The sequence below is a fragment of the Symphalangus syndactylus genome, chromosome 11 (genome assembly GCF_028878055.3).
Source record: "Symphalangus syndactylus isolate Jambi chromosome 11, NHGRI_mSymSyn1-v2.1_pri, whole genome shotgun sequence".
Lineage (NCBI taxonomy): Eukaryota > Metazoa > Chordata > Mammalia > Primates > Hylobatidae > Symphalangus > Symphalangus syndactylus.
In genome coordinates this window covers 103,101,369-103,120,835 of record NC_072433.2, presented here as the reverse complement: position 1 = coordinate 103,120,835, position 19,467 = coordinate 103,101,369, and the positions used below count along the sequence as shown (strand labels likewise).

General features: G+C 38.0%; 2 protein-coding genes across 4 annotated transcripts in view; both read right to left on the bottom strand.

Moving 5' to 3' along the window:
• The window catches only part of ARL14EPL (ADP ribosylation factor like GTPase 14 effector protein like), a 28,930-nt gene extending 15,316 nt beyond the window's left edge, over positions 1-13,614 (bottom strand). Inside the window, exons 1-3 of one of the 3 annotated variants that reach the window (XM_055298703.1) lie at positions 13,313-13,614; positions 12,175-12,331; positions 9,702-9,811 (exon numbers count right to left, since the gene is read on the bottom strand). The gene's annotated coding sequence lies outside the window, so the exon portion shown is untranslated. The remainder of the gene's footprint in view (positions 1-9,701; positions 9,812-12,174; positions 12,332-13,312) is intronic. The other 2 variants (XM_055298702.1, XM_055298705.1) reach the window with 2 other exon arrangements.
• Positions 13,615-16,224: 2,610 nt separating this feature from the next.
• Positions 16,225-19,467, bottom strand: part of LVRN (laeverin) — a 65,295-nt gene continuing 62,052 nt past the window's right edge. Inside the window, exon 20 of the mRNA XM_055299082.2 lies at positions 16,225-17,843. Coding sequence (XP_055155057.1) covers positions 17,703-17,843 — 141 coding nt within the window. The 3' untranslated portion in view covers positions 16,225-17,702. The remainder of the gene's footprint in view (positions 17,844-19,467) is intronic.

The window sequence follows — 19,467 nt, the reverse complement described above, 5'->3', positions numbered from 1 at the left end:
CCTTGCTGCCCTCTCCAAGCTGTTTCAGCTGTTTTCAAAACCACAAGACAATAACCTCTAAAAAATCTTCACTGCCATTTGTCCTTTAGAATTAAAAGCAACTTTGATTTAAGCCTTTGAGAGCGTTGTTAGATAATCAATGTTAATGCTCTAGAAGCAACTTTATCTACAATATCCACAGATTCCTAGCGATACTTTTGTAGCTGTATTTTCCTACACACACACACACACACACACACACACACACACACACTCTTCTGTGGCTCAATATGAAACAATGTGAAAATACAGACAGTATATTTAAAATAATTTGAAAGTGCACTCAGCAGAGAATTTCATCATCTGTGGAACACAATGCCAACACATAGTTGCTATTGCTAATGCCACGAATGCTATCATCTGGCATCGCTTTAAAACCAATTCCCTTAAAGGGCCTGTCTGGGTTACTGACAGATCACCATCTAAAAGGGCCCCCCTACTACACCTTATTTGTACTATGGATCTCTTGAATTATACATTCAAATTATTTCTTGCAGTTTTAAGGTTTGTAAAAAACCAACCCTGTCTGTTTACCCTCCTCCACCAATGGAGAGTGGAAAAGGATGAAAACTCTTTTATGAGACCAGAATACTGTGCCATTTTCAGCATTATCCTGGTAAATACATTCAGCATTTTCCTGATAAACATCCTTCAAAAGCACTCATCTCAAATATTTAAGCGTGGAGTTTCTTTCTTCCAAATCCCAATGGCCCTATTATGCTCATTTCTTAGTTTTTATTTTTATTTTCATTTACACTGAATTAAAGGAACTCCAATTGTCTTTCACTCTTAAGTATAACACGTGAATATAGCAATATATATTCAGAATCTCCGTGATGTGGCTTGTTTTGCCTCTTCCTTCTCTACTAGCCTCAGAGGGCATCGGGTTTAGAATGCATCGTTTGTAAAAGTGGGCCTTTCAAATGATGAAGTTTCACAGTTCTATTACTCCCTGCTTCTTAATGTGAGTTGCCTCGTGAAGACGAACTATTAGGGTGGTAAAAAGAAAGAACACATACCTTTAAGTTGGATGAAAAAGAAGGAAAGAATACTGGAAAGAAAGGACAACTGTACTGCCTTCTTTCCTTTGTTTTGCTGAGAAACCAAAGAACCCTCAAGGGAAAATGAGAAGGCCTCAAAGGTGCTTCTACAGCTTAATGCTGTATAATAATGGCTGGGACGAGAGGAGGTAAAAAATGAAGGAGGGGATGGATGTAAATGTTAACTCACTCTTCCACCATGACTCTATTCTAAAATCATATGAAATCGGATTATGACAGTTCACCTTCTCTCCCATCTTCTATTCACAATAATCAGTTAATCTAGAGTTAAGTTTTTACTATACTGTTCAGTCTCATATCTCAACTTCAAAAGTTTAATATTAATACGAAATTGTCCCCTTTGCTACTTTGTACTTCAGTGTAAATAGCACTAATAGCACTACATATATATATATATACACACACATATACACACACACATATATGTAAAATGTTTTTCTTAAATGTTAAGACCATTTAAGAAAAAGCTGTTTTCCCAAGAGAAAACTAAACCATGTTTATAAACAGTGTGTAAGACATATACTAATCTCTAAATTACCACCCTCTAAACATTGTCCTCTGCCACCAGGGTTTGGATATTATGTTGTGAGTCATTAAAACCCACTTCACTGGCAGGTTAATACTTGCTCTGTTCATTTGTGAATTATAGGGTAAAAACTGCCATTTCAATACTAATTACTTTTACTGCAAAGAACAAGGAAAGGAAACAAAATCTTCAATTATTACAGCTTGCAACCCATCTGGCAATGATGCAAAAATCCTAAGATGGTTCCAGAATAAATATATTTGACCTGAACGTTTATGTATTAAGCCACTGCTATCTGTTTGAGATTACACAGCAAATTTTGCATTATTAAAAATGTGCTCCATCTTGCCAGTTCCAGATAGATAAAATTCAAAGCTTGTAAAAATCCTACCAGACTTTTCCACAGTCAATCACTTCCTACAAAATAAATTCTTTGGCCAATGTTTGACTTTGCTGTTACACAATTAGCAGGAGAAGGGAGTTTTGCTAATGTACTACAGTAACACTGAAATACAACAAATACATCAAGGGACGAGGGCAAAGGTAGTAATGCTCTTAAAACTAGATGGAGGAAAATTTCCCGAAAGATAAGTTTTGTAACCAACCAAGAAAAGTCCCAAAATAAAGGTTTTTTTTAAAATTAAAGTGCCAAGAAATAACAGTGCACCATGGCACTGAACATTACTTCCTCTTATTTTTCTAATTTAAGTAAGAAAATAAGTCAGAAATTATTGAACTTCTGACATGATTTTTGCTATAAAATTATATTTTTTCATCTTCAGATAGTCTCAGGTTTCTTAGAGAATAAGTTGAATGTAATGTAAAATTGGTTCCTTTTTCAAATGAAGGATTCACATACCAAAACACTCCTTAGTTTACCCTTTAGTTCTCAGAAAGTAAAACCTTCATGCTTATGAGTTATGACTGGTATTATCAGGTTGGGGCAAAAGTAATTGCAGTTTTTGCCATTACTTTCAACGGCAAAATCGCAATTACTTTTGAACCAAACTAAATTTATTTTACCAGTTTTTAGCTATCTGTATATAAATTTGGAATATACTCTGTACTTAAAAGTGACACAACTCATAAGCTTATCCACTGCAGCATGTTTATAGCTGTGAAATATTCGAATGCCCATACACAGGAGAGTGGGTGAAAAAACTATGGTACATCCACATGTACCATAGTACATAGTACATGTAGTACTACACAGCTGTAAAAAAAGAAAAAAGAGTAAGGGAGATCTCTATGGAGTTATATAAGACAATTTCCAAAATATATTGTTAAATTTAAAAAGCAGAATACAAAGAGTATTTATAGGATACTATCGTTCATGTAAGGAAGAAGGATTATAAGAAAATTCTTACTGTAGCCAAGTAATTTTAATAAATTACATATGATATAGGGTGTGGCTTATGAAATAATTAAAAAGTCACTGGCTTTGGGAGTTATAAGTATCCAGGGAGGGGCTACAGTAGGAAACTCTCTAGCTTTATCTTCCTGAAGCTGTTAGCATCTTTCTTAGCCCTTACTGAACAAGCTCTCACTGGGCTGCTCTAATCCCTTAACTGAAAGACTCCAAGAATAGCCCTTATTGTCTGGGTACTATTACTTCTGGTTTGCTGTGGTTACTGTTTTGTCAAGCTGCTGTTCTACTGTGAAGGTGTTATGAGTTGTATTTTTGAAAAGGTACACTTTCTAGTGGGAGTCATCATGGGGGTCCAGAAGTGGATGGTACTGATATAGAATACTACAGACCTCAGCCAAGACCAGTGGTTCTATCACTGAATGTACTCAAGGGTATCTATCCACACTGCCCTTCAAATAAATACTTCTTAATGAGCCAGACAATGTGCCAATGATAAAAGGGCAAATAAGACACAGTTCCTTTCTTCAAAGTGCTCAAAGGTCTAAAAGAAGAAGATACGTAATCAAGTAAGTACAAGATGTGCATCACAAGTACTCAAGGCACTGCGCAGCTGAGAGGGGCAGAGGGGGCGGAGGGACCAGTGTGCTGTCCCTGAGAATCAAGGTGTCAAGAAAGACTCCTGGTAGGACATTGTGGCTCACACCTGTAATCTCAGCACATTGGGAGGCCAAGTTGTGAGGATCGCCTGCACCCAGACATTCGAGACCAGCCCAGAAGACATGGTGAGACACCCTAACTTTACAAAAAAATAAAAACATTAGCCGAGCATGGTGGCTTATGCCTGTAATCCCAGCTACTCAGGAGGCCAAGGCAGGAGGATCTCTTGAGCCTGGGAAGTTGAGGCTGCAGTGAGCTGTGATTGAGTCAGTGCATTCCAGCTTGGGTGACAGAGTGAGACCCTGTCTGAAAAAAAATTTGTTTTAAAAAAGACTCACTAGAAAAGGTGCCAATTGGTGAATCTTGAAAAATGCACAGGGAAAAACTCAGGTAAAGAGGGAGGGAGAAGCACATTCTAAGTGACTGGAGCTGCTGTGAGCAAGAGTTTCATGTAGGAGAAGTCTACAGATTTCAGAGGCCTCTAGTGGGGGTCGTCTAGGCTCTGACATGGCTAAACTGCAAAGTGCACTCCAGTAGCTTCTGTGTGTGTATATAGACTCTAATGAGTATCAATTCAGTGACAAAAATGGAGTGGCTAGCAGGCAAGTGAAATAAAGTCAACAAAGAGGAGAGTAAGCAGAGTTATGCAATTTCAGGACCTCCAGCAGCTCCATTTTGGAAAATCATTAAAACATTGTAAAAAACAAAGAAACAGAAACAAAACAAAAAAATAGGATAAAAACTACTTCAGTGTTTTCCCACAAAACTTCTTTGTAGAACTGGCATGCCTTATATGCCAGTAAATAAATACATATATTTTTATATATTGAAAAATAATAATAAAGCAGTGAAAGTATTCTGTATGATACTTCAGTAGTGGATATATGTCATTATACATTTGCCAAAAGCCATAGAATAGATGTAATACACAAAGAACGAACCTTAATATAAACTGTGAACTTTGTCAATATTGGCTCATGAATTATAACGAAAGTACCATACTAATGCGTGACGTTAATAATCAGGGAAACTGTTGGGGGATAACAAGAGAATACATGAGAACTCTCTGTGCTTTCTGTTCAATTTTTCTACAAAACTAAAACCTCTCTAAAAAATATTCTATTGTGTTTTTTGATGCACAGCATAAAAACTTTTTTTTTTTTTTTTTGAGATGGAGTCTCGTTCTGTCGCCTAGGCTGGAGTGCAGTGGCGCTATTTCGGCTCACTGCAAGCTCCACCTCCTGGTTCATGCGATTCTCCTGCCTCAGCCTCCCGAGTAGCTGGGACTACAGGCACCTGCCACCACGCCCGGCTAATCTTTTTTTTTTTTTTTTTTTTTTTTTTTTTTTGTATTTTTAGTAGAGACGGGGTTTCACCGTGTTAGCCAGGATGGTCTTGATCTGACCTCGTGATCCGACCGTCTTGGCCTCCCAAATGGCATAAAAACTTTTTACACAATTTCTGATTTGAAACAGAGAGCGGTATAAGTGAAAATAATGTTCAGTTTAATTGTTTTATATTAAAATAATTAAATTATTTTCCTTATTTTACTATTATTACTATTTACTATGACTTTTAACATAACTATTATGCTAATATTGTGTTACTACTTTGACTTACTAATATCGTGCACTACATCCCAGTCTTAGGACATATTTTGTTCTTGCTGTACCTAAATGTGCCTTTATTCTCTTTTCCAGAAATGCCTTCCCGTCACTCTTTAATCACTCCTTTAATGCCTTCCCTTCACTCCTGTTATATACCAAATGGCTATAATTTCTATTAATTTTGATTATAGCCAAATGGCTATAATTTCTATTATTCTATATAAATTCTATAATTTCTATCTAGCCATTTGCTATATAACAGGAGTGAAGGGAAGGCATTAAAGAAGTGATTAAACCAAATGGCTATAATAGAAATTATATATAGCCATTTGGTATATGTCAAAAACTTTAAAATAGACATTATCTTTGACCCAGAAATTCCTCTCTGGGAAATTTATTCTAAGGAAAGATAAAGATCTTCACAAAAATTTAGCTACAAGAGTAAATCTTGTATTAATTCCTAGGCGTCGAGTTGCTAAGTTGGGAGAGTAAAAAGTTTGGCAGCAACTTAATAGTCAAAACAAAATAATGTGATACGAAGTAGTCATTAAAATAATGTTGTGGAAACATTTGTTAAGAAGGAAGATCGATACACATTATTACAAAAGCAGATCTGAGAATGTAGAGAGTTTTAAAATTTGTGAGACAGTTTACTAAATCATATTTTTCTAGGAACGTAACCATTTCTTCTAAGTTTTCAACCTTATTGGCATAAATTTGTTCATAATATCATCATGTTATCATTGATGTCTGCAGCATCTGTAATTATCTAATGTATTCATAACACTGTTTATTTGTACCTTTTCTCTCAGAGATTTCTCATCTTCTCAAAGAACTAAGTTTTAGCTTTCTTGTTTTTTTTCTATGTCATATTCTTCTAAGAACTTTGGGTATATTTTGATGTTCTGTTGTTTTAAGAGGTATGTTTAGCTCATTAGTTTTCATTCTTTTTTTCCCCTTCATGTAAGCATTTCAGGATATAAATCTCATTAGGTTCTTCCCTGCCTGCCAAGCTTTGTATCATCTCTCCTTTTATCATATCTCTATCTTTGATTTGATCACTTGTTTCAAAGAAGAAATGTTTTCTTAATGTTTTCATTCCATGGAGAAGTTTTTTTGGTCTTTTGTTCTGCTTTACAGTATATTTGTTCTTCTGTGTGTCCCTTACCAGCTATTTGATTTTCCTGGTACCTTTGTAGAGATCCCATTCTGGTTCTTTCTGTTTAATCTGTGATCTTTGCATGAAGGCCATCCTTTCCAAGACACCTATTTGTTGAAGGATGATAGGAGGACGGCCTGGGGTCAGGAGTGGATGAGTTTAAGAGAGCAAGTGGTTAGGTGTGTTGACTTGGGAGCCTTCCCACCAAACCCTGTTCAGGACCTGACCCTCTGCCCCAGGCTTACACTCCCTCCTGGGATACAACTGAGTCTAAAATGTTTCCTGCCCTCTTGTGGATCAAGACCAGTAACTGCAGAGCTGACTGCCACCCACCTTCTTCCCCCACCCTGCCACCAGACAGCAAGGGCGGTTTGTCTGTGCATTTCCTCATTCTGCTTCATTTCCTCTGCCACCCCTGGGCCCCAGGGACTCCCTGAAAGGCTGCCTGGGGCTTGTAATTACAAACAAGGTGTTACAGGTTTGGCCTTTCAGGGTGAGCCACTTAATTTTGGAAGATTCTGCTTCCCATTAAAGATCCAGAGAAACATGTATTTGCTCTCAGATTTCTTTTACAACTGGGTCCAAATTTTGTTTTTTAGAAGTAGTTAGTCATAGAACGTGTTTTTCAGAATGTGCTCTATTTCCTCAGTGCATTGAATTTTCATCTTTTTCACACCCGCCCTCCCCACCCTATGTTTCCCAGGCCAACTTCTAACCTAACCTAATTTCCCTGCCTTAAGTCCTTTAAACCTCCACACTCGTTGCTGAAGTTATTCTCCTTAATATTCTTGTCTGCACTGTGTCACTTTCCTCCTCCAAAACCTTTGTGGTCCTTTGTGGTCCTCAGCATGATATTTTAGGCCTGCATGACATGACCTAATTCTACCTTCCCAGCCTCATTGTCACCGCTTCCTTCCATTAGCCTGGCACTAAATTCTAGCTAGAGTGCTAGAATGTTCCCACTTCCAGGACCCACTTACGCTTTCCCCAGTGTATGTCTAAAATCACCATTGTGTAATCATCCCCACTGCCCAGTTAGAATAAGCCCCTCTGTTTCTATGTTTGCAAGCCTGTTCATAGTTATTTACACAGTTGTCTCCCCTATCAGACCTCTCCCACTTCAAGGCAGGATCTATATGACTTCTTCATTTCTATGGCATCATCTGCCACAGCAACTAGGACATTGGTACTCATGCATACCCACTAATAGAAAGGATCAATGGCACAATTTTCACTGTGAATAGTAACTTAGTGATCTGTTTCCCAGGAGTCAGAGCAATATAAGGCACTTTTTTTTTTTCAGGTTCTAACCCACTCCGCCATCCCTACCTCTCCTCCTACTTTGCCCTGTTAAATTGGAGCATAAGATTCCTGCTGTGCATGATAGGCAATGCAAGCCTTAAGGTTCACAAACACAACAGGCACTGAGAGCATTTCCTCTCCATGAACCTTACATTTGCAATGCATCCCCTCTTCCTGCTATTGCTGTAACCTACATCAATGCAGTGTTTATCTCAAATCGGTGTTAAAATAAAAACCACAAACTAAAACCAAACAAAGCACATTCTTGTGTGAAGGTAAGAAAACAGATATTAATCGTAGGTATCTCTGGATTTTTTATACTTTATCATTTCCTATATTTACCCATTTGCTATAATAAGCATATATTTCACAATTTTTAAAGGTATTAATATTTTAAAAATACTTCTAAGAATAATGTAGAACTCTCTTGTATGTGTGAAATAACTATGTCCAGCAGATGGCACAAAACCCCTAATCCAGAATTAAAACAGTTAAAAAAAAAAAATCTCTTGCTACTTGAGGAATGCCATGTGAAGGGCATGTATCTTAGTGACCAGGAATCAGCCAAAATGGACACTGCTTCCAGAATCTTCACCTCCACTAGGTGTGATTTGTTTATCTCTGTTATAGTCAAAGGTGAGTCGTTTCAGAGGTAAGGAAGGGGCCTCTGTGATATGCAGGATGTGTGGGACCTGCAGAGGCTGCAGGGCAAGATGGACTAAGCAGAACATTCTTGAAAAGTGGACAAGCTGTGTGTCAATGCGGTGTCACATCTGGAGAGGGCTTTGGAGACCATATAGTCCATGTGTTTTCAAACATTGTTATTACCATTTGTTTTCTAAATAAATTTCAATGTATGAAACCAACAAAAGTGAATCTCTCCTATTTAAAGCAGGGGATGGGATGGGAGGCAAGAGCCATGCTGGACCTTCTCTTTGTCCCAGAGTAGCTCCACCCCTTGTATCTGACATAGACAAGAACTGGCTATACTTAATCAACAATTATGGAAACCATAAAATACTCCCAAGAGGTCCCTAGAGAAAACCGCTAATGCAGTGGTTTCATTTTACTGCTGAGAAAAGGGCTGCTCAGATGAGGAGACTTGCAAATTAAAAATGGAAAAACGTATAAAAAGCAAAAAAAAAAAAAAAAAAGCTTTAATTGCCTTTAAAGGAAAACATCAAAAAGAATATTCAAAATGCATCAATAAATTTAGTCTGATGTTTTCACAAATTTGACATCTGAAACTGGAATTTATGATATATTAAATTTCTGATATTTTAAACATTGGATTCACTTAAATCTGTTTTATAGTTATAATGGTTTATGGAAACTACAGGGAACAGCATTTCAGCTAATGTGAGGTTTCAGGAGAAATGTAAGCGTATTTCTAGGTTATATTTTTACAAATAAAGTTTATTAATATCAATAAAATATCCTTAGGTTGTAATTCCTGCACAGTCTATAATTTTTCAATGCAACTATAAACCCAAACAAATAGTGACTTGACAGCATGAAGCTAGTCATTTTAGAGCTTCTATAAGCCCCTAAAAATATGTCTAAATAATGTTTGCAAAGTAGATGCAACAATCTATTTAAATGTATTTACCTAAAGTCTCTTGTCAGCAAACGAGTCCAAATTTAACTATTCTTATAATAATTATCTTAGAAATTTTCCTTTGTTTTGGACATCCATTTCTGTATGAAGCACTGCCTGTTATTTCCATGAGCTTCCCACTTAACACTGTATTATTTCTGGTCTACGGAAGATGTATGTGTTTTAAAAGCTTTCAGAGAGGCTTCTCAGAGTGTAATAGTATCTTAACCATGTCCTAAATTAATAAAGAAAAGGAAAACCCAAAGGTGAATGGGGTTTAGCAGTAGAGAGCATGGGTCTTAAATTCCAGCTTCTGCTTCTGCTAGTGCTGTGACCTTAAGCCCTTATTTCCCCACGTGTTGCGATCAGAACAATTATACTGACCTGAGTTGGTGAGTAAGCCATTGTCTCTCAGTTCCAAAACCACCTTTTAATGCTCTGCTTTGTGATGTTAGGACTCGAACTATGTAAACCACATTTTAGCTTTGCCAGCTCTGCAAAGAGGGATTTTGAGGGACATGGAAGGTTGGAAGAGTAAGAAGGGGCTTGCTTGCTCCTTCCTGTTTGCTTCCAGTTTCTGTCGGTATCGCCCCAGCAATGGTTTTTCCTTCCCACCGTGGCTGTTGGATTCCAGTTCTCAGGATTCTTCCCTCAGTCTCCCAGACCAGCTTAGTGTGTTCCCCACAGAGATACCAGCAGCAGTTGGCCAGAGCCTCCTCCTCAGAGGTCTGAGTCCAGCTCCAAAGGGCTTCCCTCGAGTTTTTGAGGCATCAGCCCCAGTCAAGTTGACCGTCTCCTTAAGGTCTGGATCCTGGCTGGGCTGAGCCCTGTCTCTGAGATTCTGAAGTAGCCACACCAGCTTCTAGGTTCTAATAATTACACCTCCTCCCTTGTTACCCCCACCCTAGAAGTGCTAGCTGTTTCTTGTAGTTCCTGTCTCGATGTTTTCCCAGCCTTACTCTTTTGTCATTTTGGTTCTCCAATACCAATTCCTTGTAATCAGTTTTCAGTCAAAAAAGCCAATTTGGTTTCCGATTTCCTGACCAACTATAGAGAATTCTAGGAAACAGATTCTCAAGATAAGATTCTGAGCTTACGCTTGATCGTGGCTTTGGCCTTGAATACAGTGCTGACTCCTAGTACCCCCACGATTAATCAGCAATCACCTGTGGTTGATTACAAATGAAGTACCTACTGAAGCAAGTGCCTTCTGGGACCAAGTGGCTGCTTTATTTAACCACTATGAGGATCATGTGGTGAGACAGCTATTTCTGTGTGCACTGGAGTGCTTACGAGATGAAAATGACCAGCTTGAGACATGGTCAGAGAACCAGAAAACTTCTAAGGCAGTTGTAAAAGAGTCTCTTAAGTTTTGTAGCTGCTCTGTGGGATACGTCATTACGAGGCAAGTTGAATTCACAGCTTGCCAAGGCTGAAGTGCGAGCATTAGAACATTGGTTGGAAAGGAGAGAGATCCTGAGATTTGGAACAAGGACATCTGGGTGAAATCAAGCAAAACAGAAAATCTTATACTCCATCCAAACTTCTACATTCTAGTAACTTTAACCTTTGCCAATTATTCCCCAGTTTTGAGGCTGAGAACTAGTTCCGGAGCTATAACTTGGGGTTCTTCTTTTGTTTTTTCACTTCTCTAATACTTGTTTAACAAATCCTTAACATTAAATTCTCTTTGCTAAAACAAACAAACAAAATTAGTCTGGTTTCTGTTTTTCTAACTGAAGCCTACTGGACACACTGCCTCATAGGGGTATTTTGAGGCTGAGACAAGGCATATATAGCACATAGCTCAGTATGCTATATCACCCACAGAAGACACTCAGCAGCTAGTAGAATTTTCCTGCTGACCACATCTCTTCCCTATTTCGTTGTGCTACTTCCAGTTGAGCAGGTCAAAACTTCTCTCTGAACTTATTTATAAAAGGAGGTAATGTTTCTCTAAAAATGGGGGTATGTGTTAGGGGAAATGAAGGAAAACATCAACCTTGTGAAGAAATAAATAATACTTCATTTCCAGTGCTACTGCTAGTACTTTCATCCTGCCTCCCTCTCACAGGAGTTCGTAAATACTAAGGCCACTCTCTAGTGCTAAGTGATCAGACAGGCCTCCTGCTCACTATCGACAAGTCAAAGGAATACTTTCTGGAAGAAACCATAGCTATTCTCTGTTACCGGGCATTCTCAGGACAATCTCCTGAATGAACCCTGAGAGCCCTGGCATCACTAAGGATTGTCCCTGCCCAAAGGAAATGATGGGACTAACCACCTGTGTTGATCTCAAGTGAGACATGCTAACACTAAAGAACTATTTTCAAACACAAGGTGATCATTTCACAGAGGATAGAAAACCCAAAACTCTCGCAAACCCCATGCTTAGAGCCCCTTTAATCCTCTGATGCGTATCTGTGAATCCTGAGAGTCTAGGACTCATCGCCTCATCAAAATAGTCCACTTTCAGTAGAGGCCTGAGAGCAGAGAAGGTGACAGCCTCATCTCATTGCTTGGCATTGTTTGTGAGAGAAAGTAAAGAAAGTGTGGAAGCCTTTATATCCTGCTATTTCTTTTCCATGGCAATCAAAATAATTAAAGCGCAGTTCAGCTGAGGACAGGCAAGTATTCACATACACACTATTCCCACAAACATATACTCTATTTTAAATACACACACACAGCCTTTTTTTTCACGAAACAAACTTTTTAGCAAACAAAATAAGTTATAATATACTTTTAAGAATATAGCTTGGGTAGGAAGAGTTTCTATTAAAAAGCCTGCAACTTATTATTTTGAAAATCTTGATCCAAGGATTTACATTTTTAAAATAGAGTGGATAATACCTACCTGTATTTTTCATTCTGTGCCTCTAAATTCCATTTAGAATTTTGAAGTCATGTTGTACCACGCAAATCAAGATAATTTTATTCATCTAGTTAGATTTTCTTCGATGAAAAAATTACAGGTGATCTTAATTTATGATGAAGTTACTGTCCCCATAAGCCTATAGTAAGTTGAAAATGCATTTAATGCACCAAACATCATAGCTTAGCACAGTCTACCTCAAATGTTCTGAGAACACTTACATTAGCCTCCAGTTGGGCAACATCATCTAACACAAAGCCTATTTTATAATAAAATATTGAAAATCTCATGTAATTAATGGAATACTACACTTAAAGTGAAAAAAACAGAATAGCTCTGTGGGTACTCAAAAGTATGGTTACTATTGAATTTGTATCACTTTTGCACCACTGTAAAGTAAAAAAATAGTAACTCAAACCATGGTAAGTCCGGGATTTCCTGTAGTAAATGCAGGTGGTAATATGTACCTAGCAGAGAGTTGTTATTTCACTTCTACTAGATTGTAACAATTAAGAATACATAGCTACAGGCCAGGTGTGGGGGCTCACACCTGTAATCCCAGCACTTTGGCAGGCCGAGGCAGGTGGATCAGTTGAGCCCAGGAGCTCCACACCAGCCTGGGCAACCTGGTGAAACCCCGTCTCAACTAAAAATACAAAAAATTGTCCGGGCATGGTGGTGCACACCTGTAGTCCCAGCTACTCAGGAGGCAGAGGTGGGAGAATCACCTGAGCCCAGGAAGTCGAGGCTGCGGTGAGTGGAGATGGCGGCACTGCACTCCAGCCTGGGTGACAGAGTGACATCCTGTTTCAAAAAAACAAAAACAAAAACCACCACAACAAAAAACTCAGAATACATAGCTATGGATCAGGAATTATATGCTACCTTCCAAGGTCCCCAGTGGATATCTGAAACCATGGATAGTATCCTACTCTATATACACTACAGTTTTTCCCGTACATATGTACTTAGGATAAAGTTAATTTGTAAATTCGGCACACTAAGAAATTAATAACAGTAACTAACAATAAAATAGAAAAATTATAACAATATATTGTAATTAAAAATACGCAAATATGGTATCTTTCTCTTTCAAAATATCTTATTGTACTGTACTCACCCTTCTTATGATGATGTAAAATGGTAAAATGGCTACGTGATGAGATGAAGTGAGGGCAATAACACAGGTATTGTGACGTAGGTGGAAAATTCCAGAAATAAACAACTCTTAAGTTTCAAATCGTGCACTGTTCTGAGTGGTGCGATGAAATCTCTTGCCCTCCTGCTTCGGCCCACTGGATGGCAATGAGTCACCACGTAGTCACCTTGGCGATTACAGCAACTGTTGCAGTATTGCAGTGCTTGTGTTCAAGTGACCCTTATTGTACTTAATAGCGGCCCCCAAACACAGGGTAGTGATGTAATATTTTTGAACTATAGTTGACCCTGAGTAACTGAAACTGTGGAAAATGAAACTGCAGCTAAGGGAAGACTACTTTACTATACTTCTAGACGTGTACTGTTCATCACTGATTATATAAAATGGTAAAATATTATTAGCTATAACTGTAACACGGACTAAGTCAAGTTGTTGGCATAATAATTTCAAGTTACATGATTCACCCACGTATATGTAAAGGTCTTCACAAAAGTCTTAGTGAAATTGTAAGATTTAATACTTTTGGAAGTATAAACACTACAGATTTTTATATAAAAGTTTCAAACAAGCTTTATTTAAAAGTGTAATGACTTATATTTATTTTTCATTTATATAGCTTTGTTAATTTAGAGTAATGCATTTTAAAATTTTTAGTTTTTAGTCCCTCTGGTTGAAGATGGGAAATGTTGACTGAAACAAGAAATTAAGTCTTTTCGGACAACTTGAATTTCCAACTTGGGCTTAATTATTAAAATGCTTAGTAGATAACTTCAGGATTGTGACTGTGGCCATTACCAAATTTGAAAGAAAAAAGTGACTTGAAATGAAAGTGCATTGCAGTTCCAGTAACAAATAACTCTTATATTTATCTTAAGTTTAATTTATTCAGAAACTTAAGGAAAGTTGGAGTTACTATAAAAATATTTTTTTCCCAAATCAGTAGGTTATTGCTTCACTCCTTGATGTATATTTCTTACAACTAAAATATTTTCTAAATAAATACAACAAACCATCAAAGTTGAGAAATTACCAATTATAGCATCTAATCTTCAGACTCCATCCAAGTTTTGCCAATTGTCCCAGTAACGTTAGTCTTTTATGGCAAAAGGAACCAGTTCAGGACCACACACTGCATTCAGTTGTCATGTCTCTAAGCTCCTTCAGTCTAGAATGGATCCTCTGTCTTTCCTTGACTTTCATGACCTTGAGACTTGGATATTATTTTTGTGGCATGTCCCTCAATTTGTTTTTTCTTCATTATTAGATTCATGTTATGCAGCTTTGTTAGAAGTATAACAAGAGTAACGATGTAGTTTTGTCATTTCATCTTATTAAATGGAATAAAATTTCTATTTATTCCACTGTGATGGAATATCACTGGAATTCATCACTTGATTAAGGCGACATCTGCCAGGCTTTTCCACTGTAAATTACTCATTTTGCCTTCATTATTCAACTGTACTTTGTGGGAAAGTACTTTGAAATTATGTAAATACCCTTCCTCATCAAAATTTTAATTGTTATTTAGCTCATGATTTCTTATTTTATTCCCTTATTGCCTTTATTCTTATGATTCTCAAATTTTCCCAGATTTGGCCAGTGGGGTTCCCTTCAAGCTGGCTTTTGTGCCCATTTGGTATGTCCCCATTTTTTTTTTAGTACTTCTTTGTTTTTGCTTCAAAAGATGTTCCACTTTTAATTGCCCCTTTCCTGTCCTGGCCCTGAAATCAGCCATTTCTTCAAGGAACTTTGGGTTCTTTAGTGGAGAATGGCATCTAGAAGCCAAGATATGGGCAATAGCTGTGCTCATTATTAGGGTTATCTTAGTTTGAGCTGCCATAATAATATACCATAGACTGGGTAGTTTAAGCAATAGACGTTTATTTCTCACAGTTCTGGAGGCTGCAAGGTCCAGTATCAAGGTGCCAATAGCTTTGGTTCCTGGTGAGAGCGCTCCTCCTGGCTTGTAGGCAGCTGCCTCCTCTCTCTGTGTTCACATGCCATTTTTGGTGCATGCACACGGAGGGAGAGAGAATGCTCTGGTGTCTCTTCCTCTTCTTGTAAGGGCACTTATCACATCACGTGGGCTCCAACCTTAAGACCTCATCTAAACCTAAATACCTCCCAAAGTCCTCACCTCCAAATACCATTACCTTGGGAGTTAGAGCTTCAACATATGAAGTCCAACACCTAGTCCATAACTAGGTGTTACTGCTGCTACTCTCTCTCAGGAGGGAAGCTAGGGTCTAAATCCATTAGGCTGGTGCAAAAGTAATTGCAGGTTTTGCCATTACTTTTACTCTCTCTCTGTCTCTATATAAATAGAGATAGAGATGATGTAGATATAGATATACTAGGTTGGTGCAAAAGTAATTCCGGTTTTTGCCACTAAAAGTAATGGCAAAAAACTATATCTATATCTATGTATATACAGATAAAGAGCAAAATATGTCTATACATGTTACAGCTATTTATTACATACTTTACAGATACTTATAAATCTATCTATTTATTGAAAACCGTGAGTCCACACAAATACTTCCAATTCCATACCAGAACAGTTCATTCTTGTTCCCTTCATTTGAATATCTGTAACTCCCTTCTCCAACAGTGAGAAGCCTGGATCCTATTATCATGGATATATTTTCTTGTTTGACCCGTAACCCTGTGGTAACCCACCTCCTATATCTGCCTCTGTACTTCCCCATGTGGATTCCCTTCTTACCCTCCCCAGGCTCTGGGAATCCACATGAGGAAGGACAGAGTATACCTCATACTAGGCCACCTTCCAACATTATCAGAGGAAATATGGGAAATATAGAATGAGTGTTTAAGAAAAAAAAAAACAGGAAAGTATCTCACCTACAACACTTTGAAGGCATGCAGATATTTTATTGCTGAAAATTTACATTTCTACATTTGAAGAAAAAATTCTCTGACCTATGACCTGTGGCCAAGTCTGAGTAGCCTGTGCTTTCGTTTGTCCACATGGTGAAGTCCCACAGCCTCCCCTGACACTCAGGGAGAATCCTCTTGTGAAGCGAATATAAAAGCAAACGTTTGTTTCGTATTTTCATTTATGGCTGCCTTAACTTATACAAGAAATAGGAAAAAAGTCTTAGATCACATTGCTTTGAGCTTATGTAACATCTTTAAAGACTAATTGATGTCATACTCCTTAATCTTTAAAAATATCACCCTGAGGTGGAGATTTGTAGTTATACCCCCATTCTACAAAAACAAAAATAAAATAAAAGATTAAATCATATACACAAAGTCTAGAAGAGGAATGATTAGCCTTAGTTGTCTTGTTTTAATCAAGCATGAGAAAACTAAGCTAATTCCATACGTTGGGACTGACGAAAATGTGTAAAGTAAATTACAAGTAGGTTCAATTTGGCCAAAAGACAATATGTTTCAAACTTAATCCCCTGAGTGCAAAACTGTAAGGATTATGCTCCAGTTAGCCTTTTAGTTCTGTTTCTTTCATTTCAAGATTCCTTTTATCCTAAATAGTAGCCCATACTTGCTATTGTCTTTTGACAACATTGTTTTCACTTGTACGCTTAGGCTGAAAGGGTGTCCATCCCTCTGGTGAATACACAATCAAGAGCTTCAGAGCAGAGCCTTCATCTCCACTATGGCCTCCACCACAGCAAGCCTAAGTGCACTTCCCCGGATCCTACAATCATTTGTCTTTTTGTGACACCATAAAGTTTAGTAACCAGCAACGCGTGGTTCAAAGCAGGACGTACCGTGGGAGAGAGGAATGGGCAGGAGAAGACACACTTCTTGCCTTTAGGGCTTGTTAAATTGTCTCCTCTTTCTTTTTCAACTTGCTTGTCTTTGGCTCTTCTGTCTTCCAGTCAATACACTTTTTGAGTTTCTGTCTTTTTATATTGTCATGTTATCTTCTCATTAGTCTTTTCAATCTTCAGTGTTGAACTAAATAAACCCTAGGGCCTGGAAAAACTGTTATTTCCCTCAGCAAAGAATGTGCTCCTCATTAATGCCATTGATTTTATATTCCACTGGCCTTCACAACAAAATAAGCAAGACTTTCTTAGGTGAATTTGTTTTTACACGACATTTAAAGTAAATTCTGTGGGATTATAACCCAACATGAAGTGACATCTTTCCCAGAAATACAGCAGCATTGGCAAAATTGTCAGCAATCACCCATCCTCAGGGCCAAACATGACAATGTGAGAAGAATGGCACTCTGAGTAATAAATGTGACTGAAATACAAAGAAAATGTGTGGTTTTCCAGACTCACAAAATATTGGAAGACAAAACTGTGAACAAACTACATTATAATATGCAAGAGGAGTGCTGAAAGATAGCCACAAGCTATGTGTTTCTCCTTAGCCACGCGGCTATCCTGGCACTTAGCTTCTTGTTTTTCAGATTTTCATTCTTTATTGTCTGTAAGTTAGCATGAACTCTGATCCTCTGGTGTTCCTCCAACATGCTACTGAAAAACTGCTGCAGCTGGAAGGACAGAGAGACAGATGATCAGTGCAATCTAACTTCCCATTTGGACAAAATAAACGTCTAAATGCTAAGTAGCAACATGATTTTATAAATTGGTGATGATGGTGGGAATGAGTAGAAATGTATACTCCTAGGTTGTGTGTCCCTGGGGAGACTGTGACTGAGACAATGTGATGAACACCACAGCTACCCCAAAGGAGCAGATGTAGATAGGAAGGTCCATGAAGCAGAAACTATGCCTTATTCCCAAAGCACATATTAAGTCTCAATGAATATTTACTGAATGCATATAGAGTGTTCTCTAAGATTTGCAGACAGAGATACAGTGACCCCCCCCCCCCCACTTTTTAAAAATCTCAAAAGAAACTGCAACTTCTGAAGCTCAAAATTGGTACATAATATTTGCATCTTTACAAATGTCATTCTTTATTTGAGAATACTGAGATAATGAATTTGTACATCGGCTGAATTACCTCATTGGGTCAGGTCAAGCATTCAGTTATCAGAAGATTTGTTGCAATATTATGTATAAGTCAGATTCCAAGTGAATAATAAGTTATATTCCAAAATATAAATAAGTTATAAGTTTTTTCAATTTTCATTTTACCGAGTCTCTTTTTGTATCAGTGGATTAGAACTCCGAACACTTATAGCCATAAGATGAAAATGCCCATTCCAGCTCACAACAGCTCACTTCAACCCTAATATACTCGAAATTGCATAGGAATAGTGCTATCAAGCCTAATTACAATGTAAAAGAAATGTTTTAGGGAAAAGTAAGTTAAAGAGCCAGGAACAATCCTCCCCCACTCTTTCCTTCCCTGCTCACACCTGACAGGAGGTGGTAACCAACAGCCCACAACTCCACATCACGGATAGTGTGCCCAGGATTGGGCTCCTGTAGTGGTGGGAAGGGAGTGGCGGTGGTGTTTGGGATTGTAGGTGGGCTTCACGTGTGCTTGAGAGTATGTCTAGCAGGGGGAACATAAAAATCAGAGCCAAACACAGTGAAACCCCATCTCTACTAAAAATACAAAAAATTAGCCGGACGTGTTGGCGGGCGCCTGTAGTCCCAGCTACTCGGGAGGCTGAGGCAGGAGAATGGCATGAACCCGGGAGGCGGAGCTTGCAGTGAGCCGAGATCGCGCCATTGCACTCCCGCCTGGGAGACAGAGCAAGACTCCGTCTCAAAAAAAAAAAAAAAAAAAAAAAAAAAAAAAAAAAATCAGAGCCAGAGATGCAGAAGGTGTTTGAAAATTGTGCCTTCGGAGAGGGACGAGCGAGGCAAATGACTTCATTTTCACTTTCCTTTTTATTATTTATTTTAGATACTATCCTGTGAACTGATGCAGCATAGCAGGACTGCTGGACATTAAGATGTTGTTGACACGGATATTCATCTTAGCTAATGCATTTATTTTTTTAAATTGCAATAATTTAACTACTGCTAAATCCATTTTTGCAATTTCGAAAAGCTGTGAGTGACTAGACTTTTGAAACTTTGAAGATTGCTAAATTTATACCAACCTCATTTATTCATTCATTAACAAAAAAACTTCACTAGATTCTGTAGAGGCAAAGATTGAACTAACGAATTTTAGAAGATAGAAACACACACTGA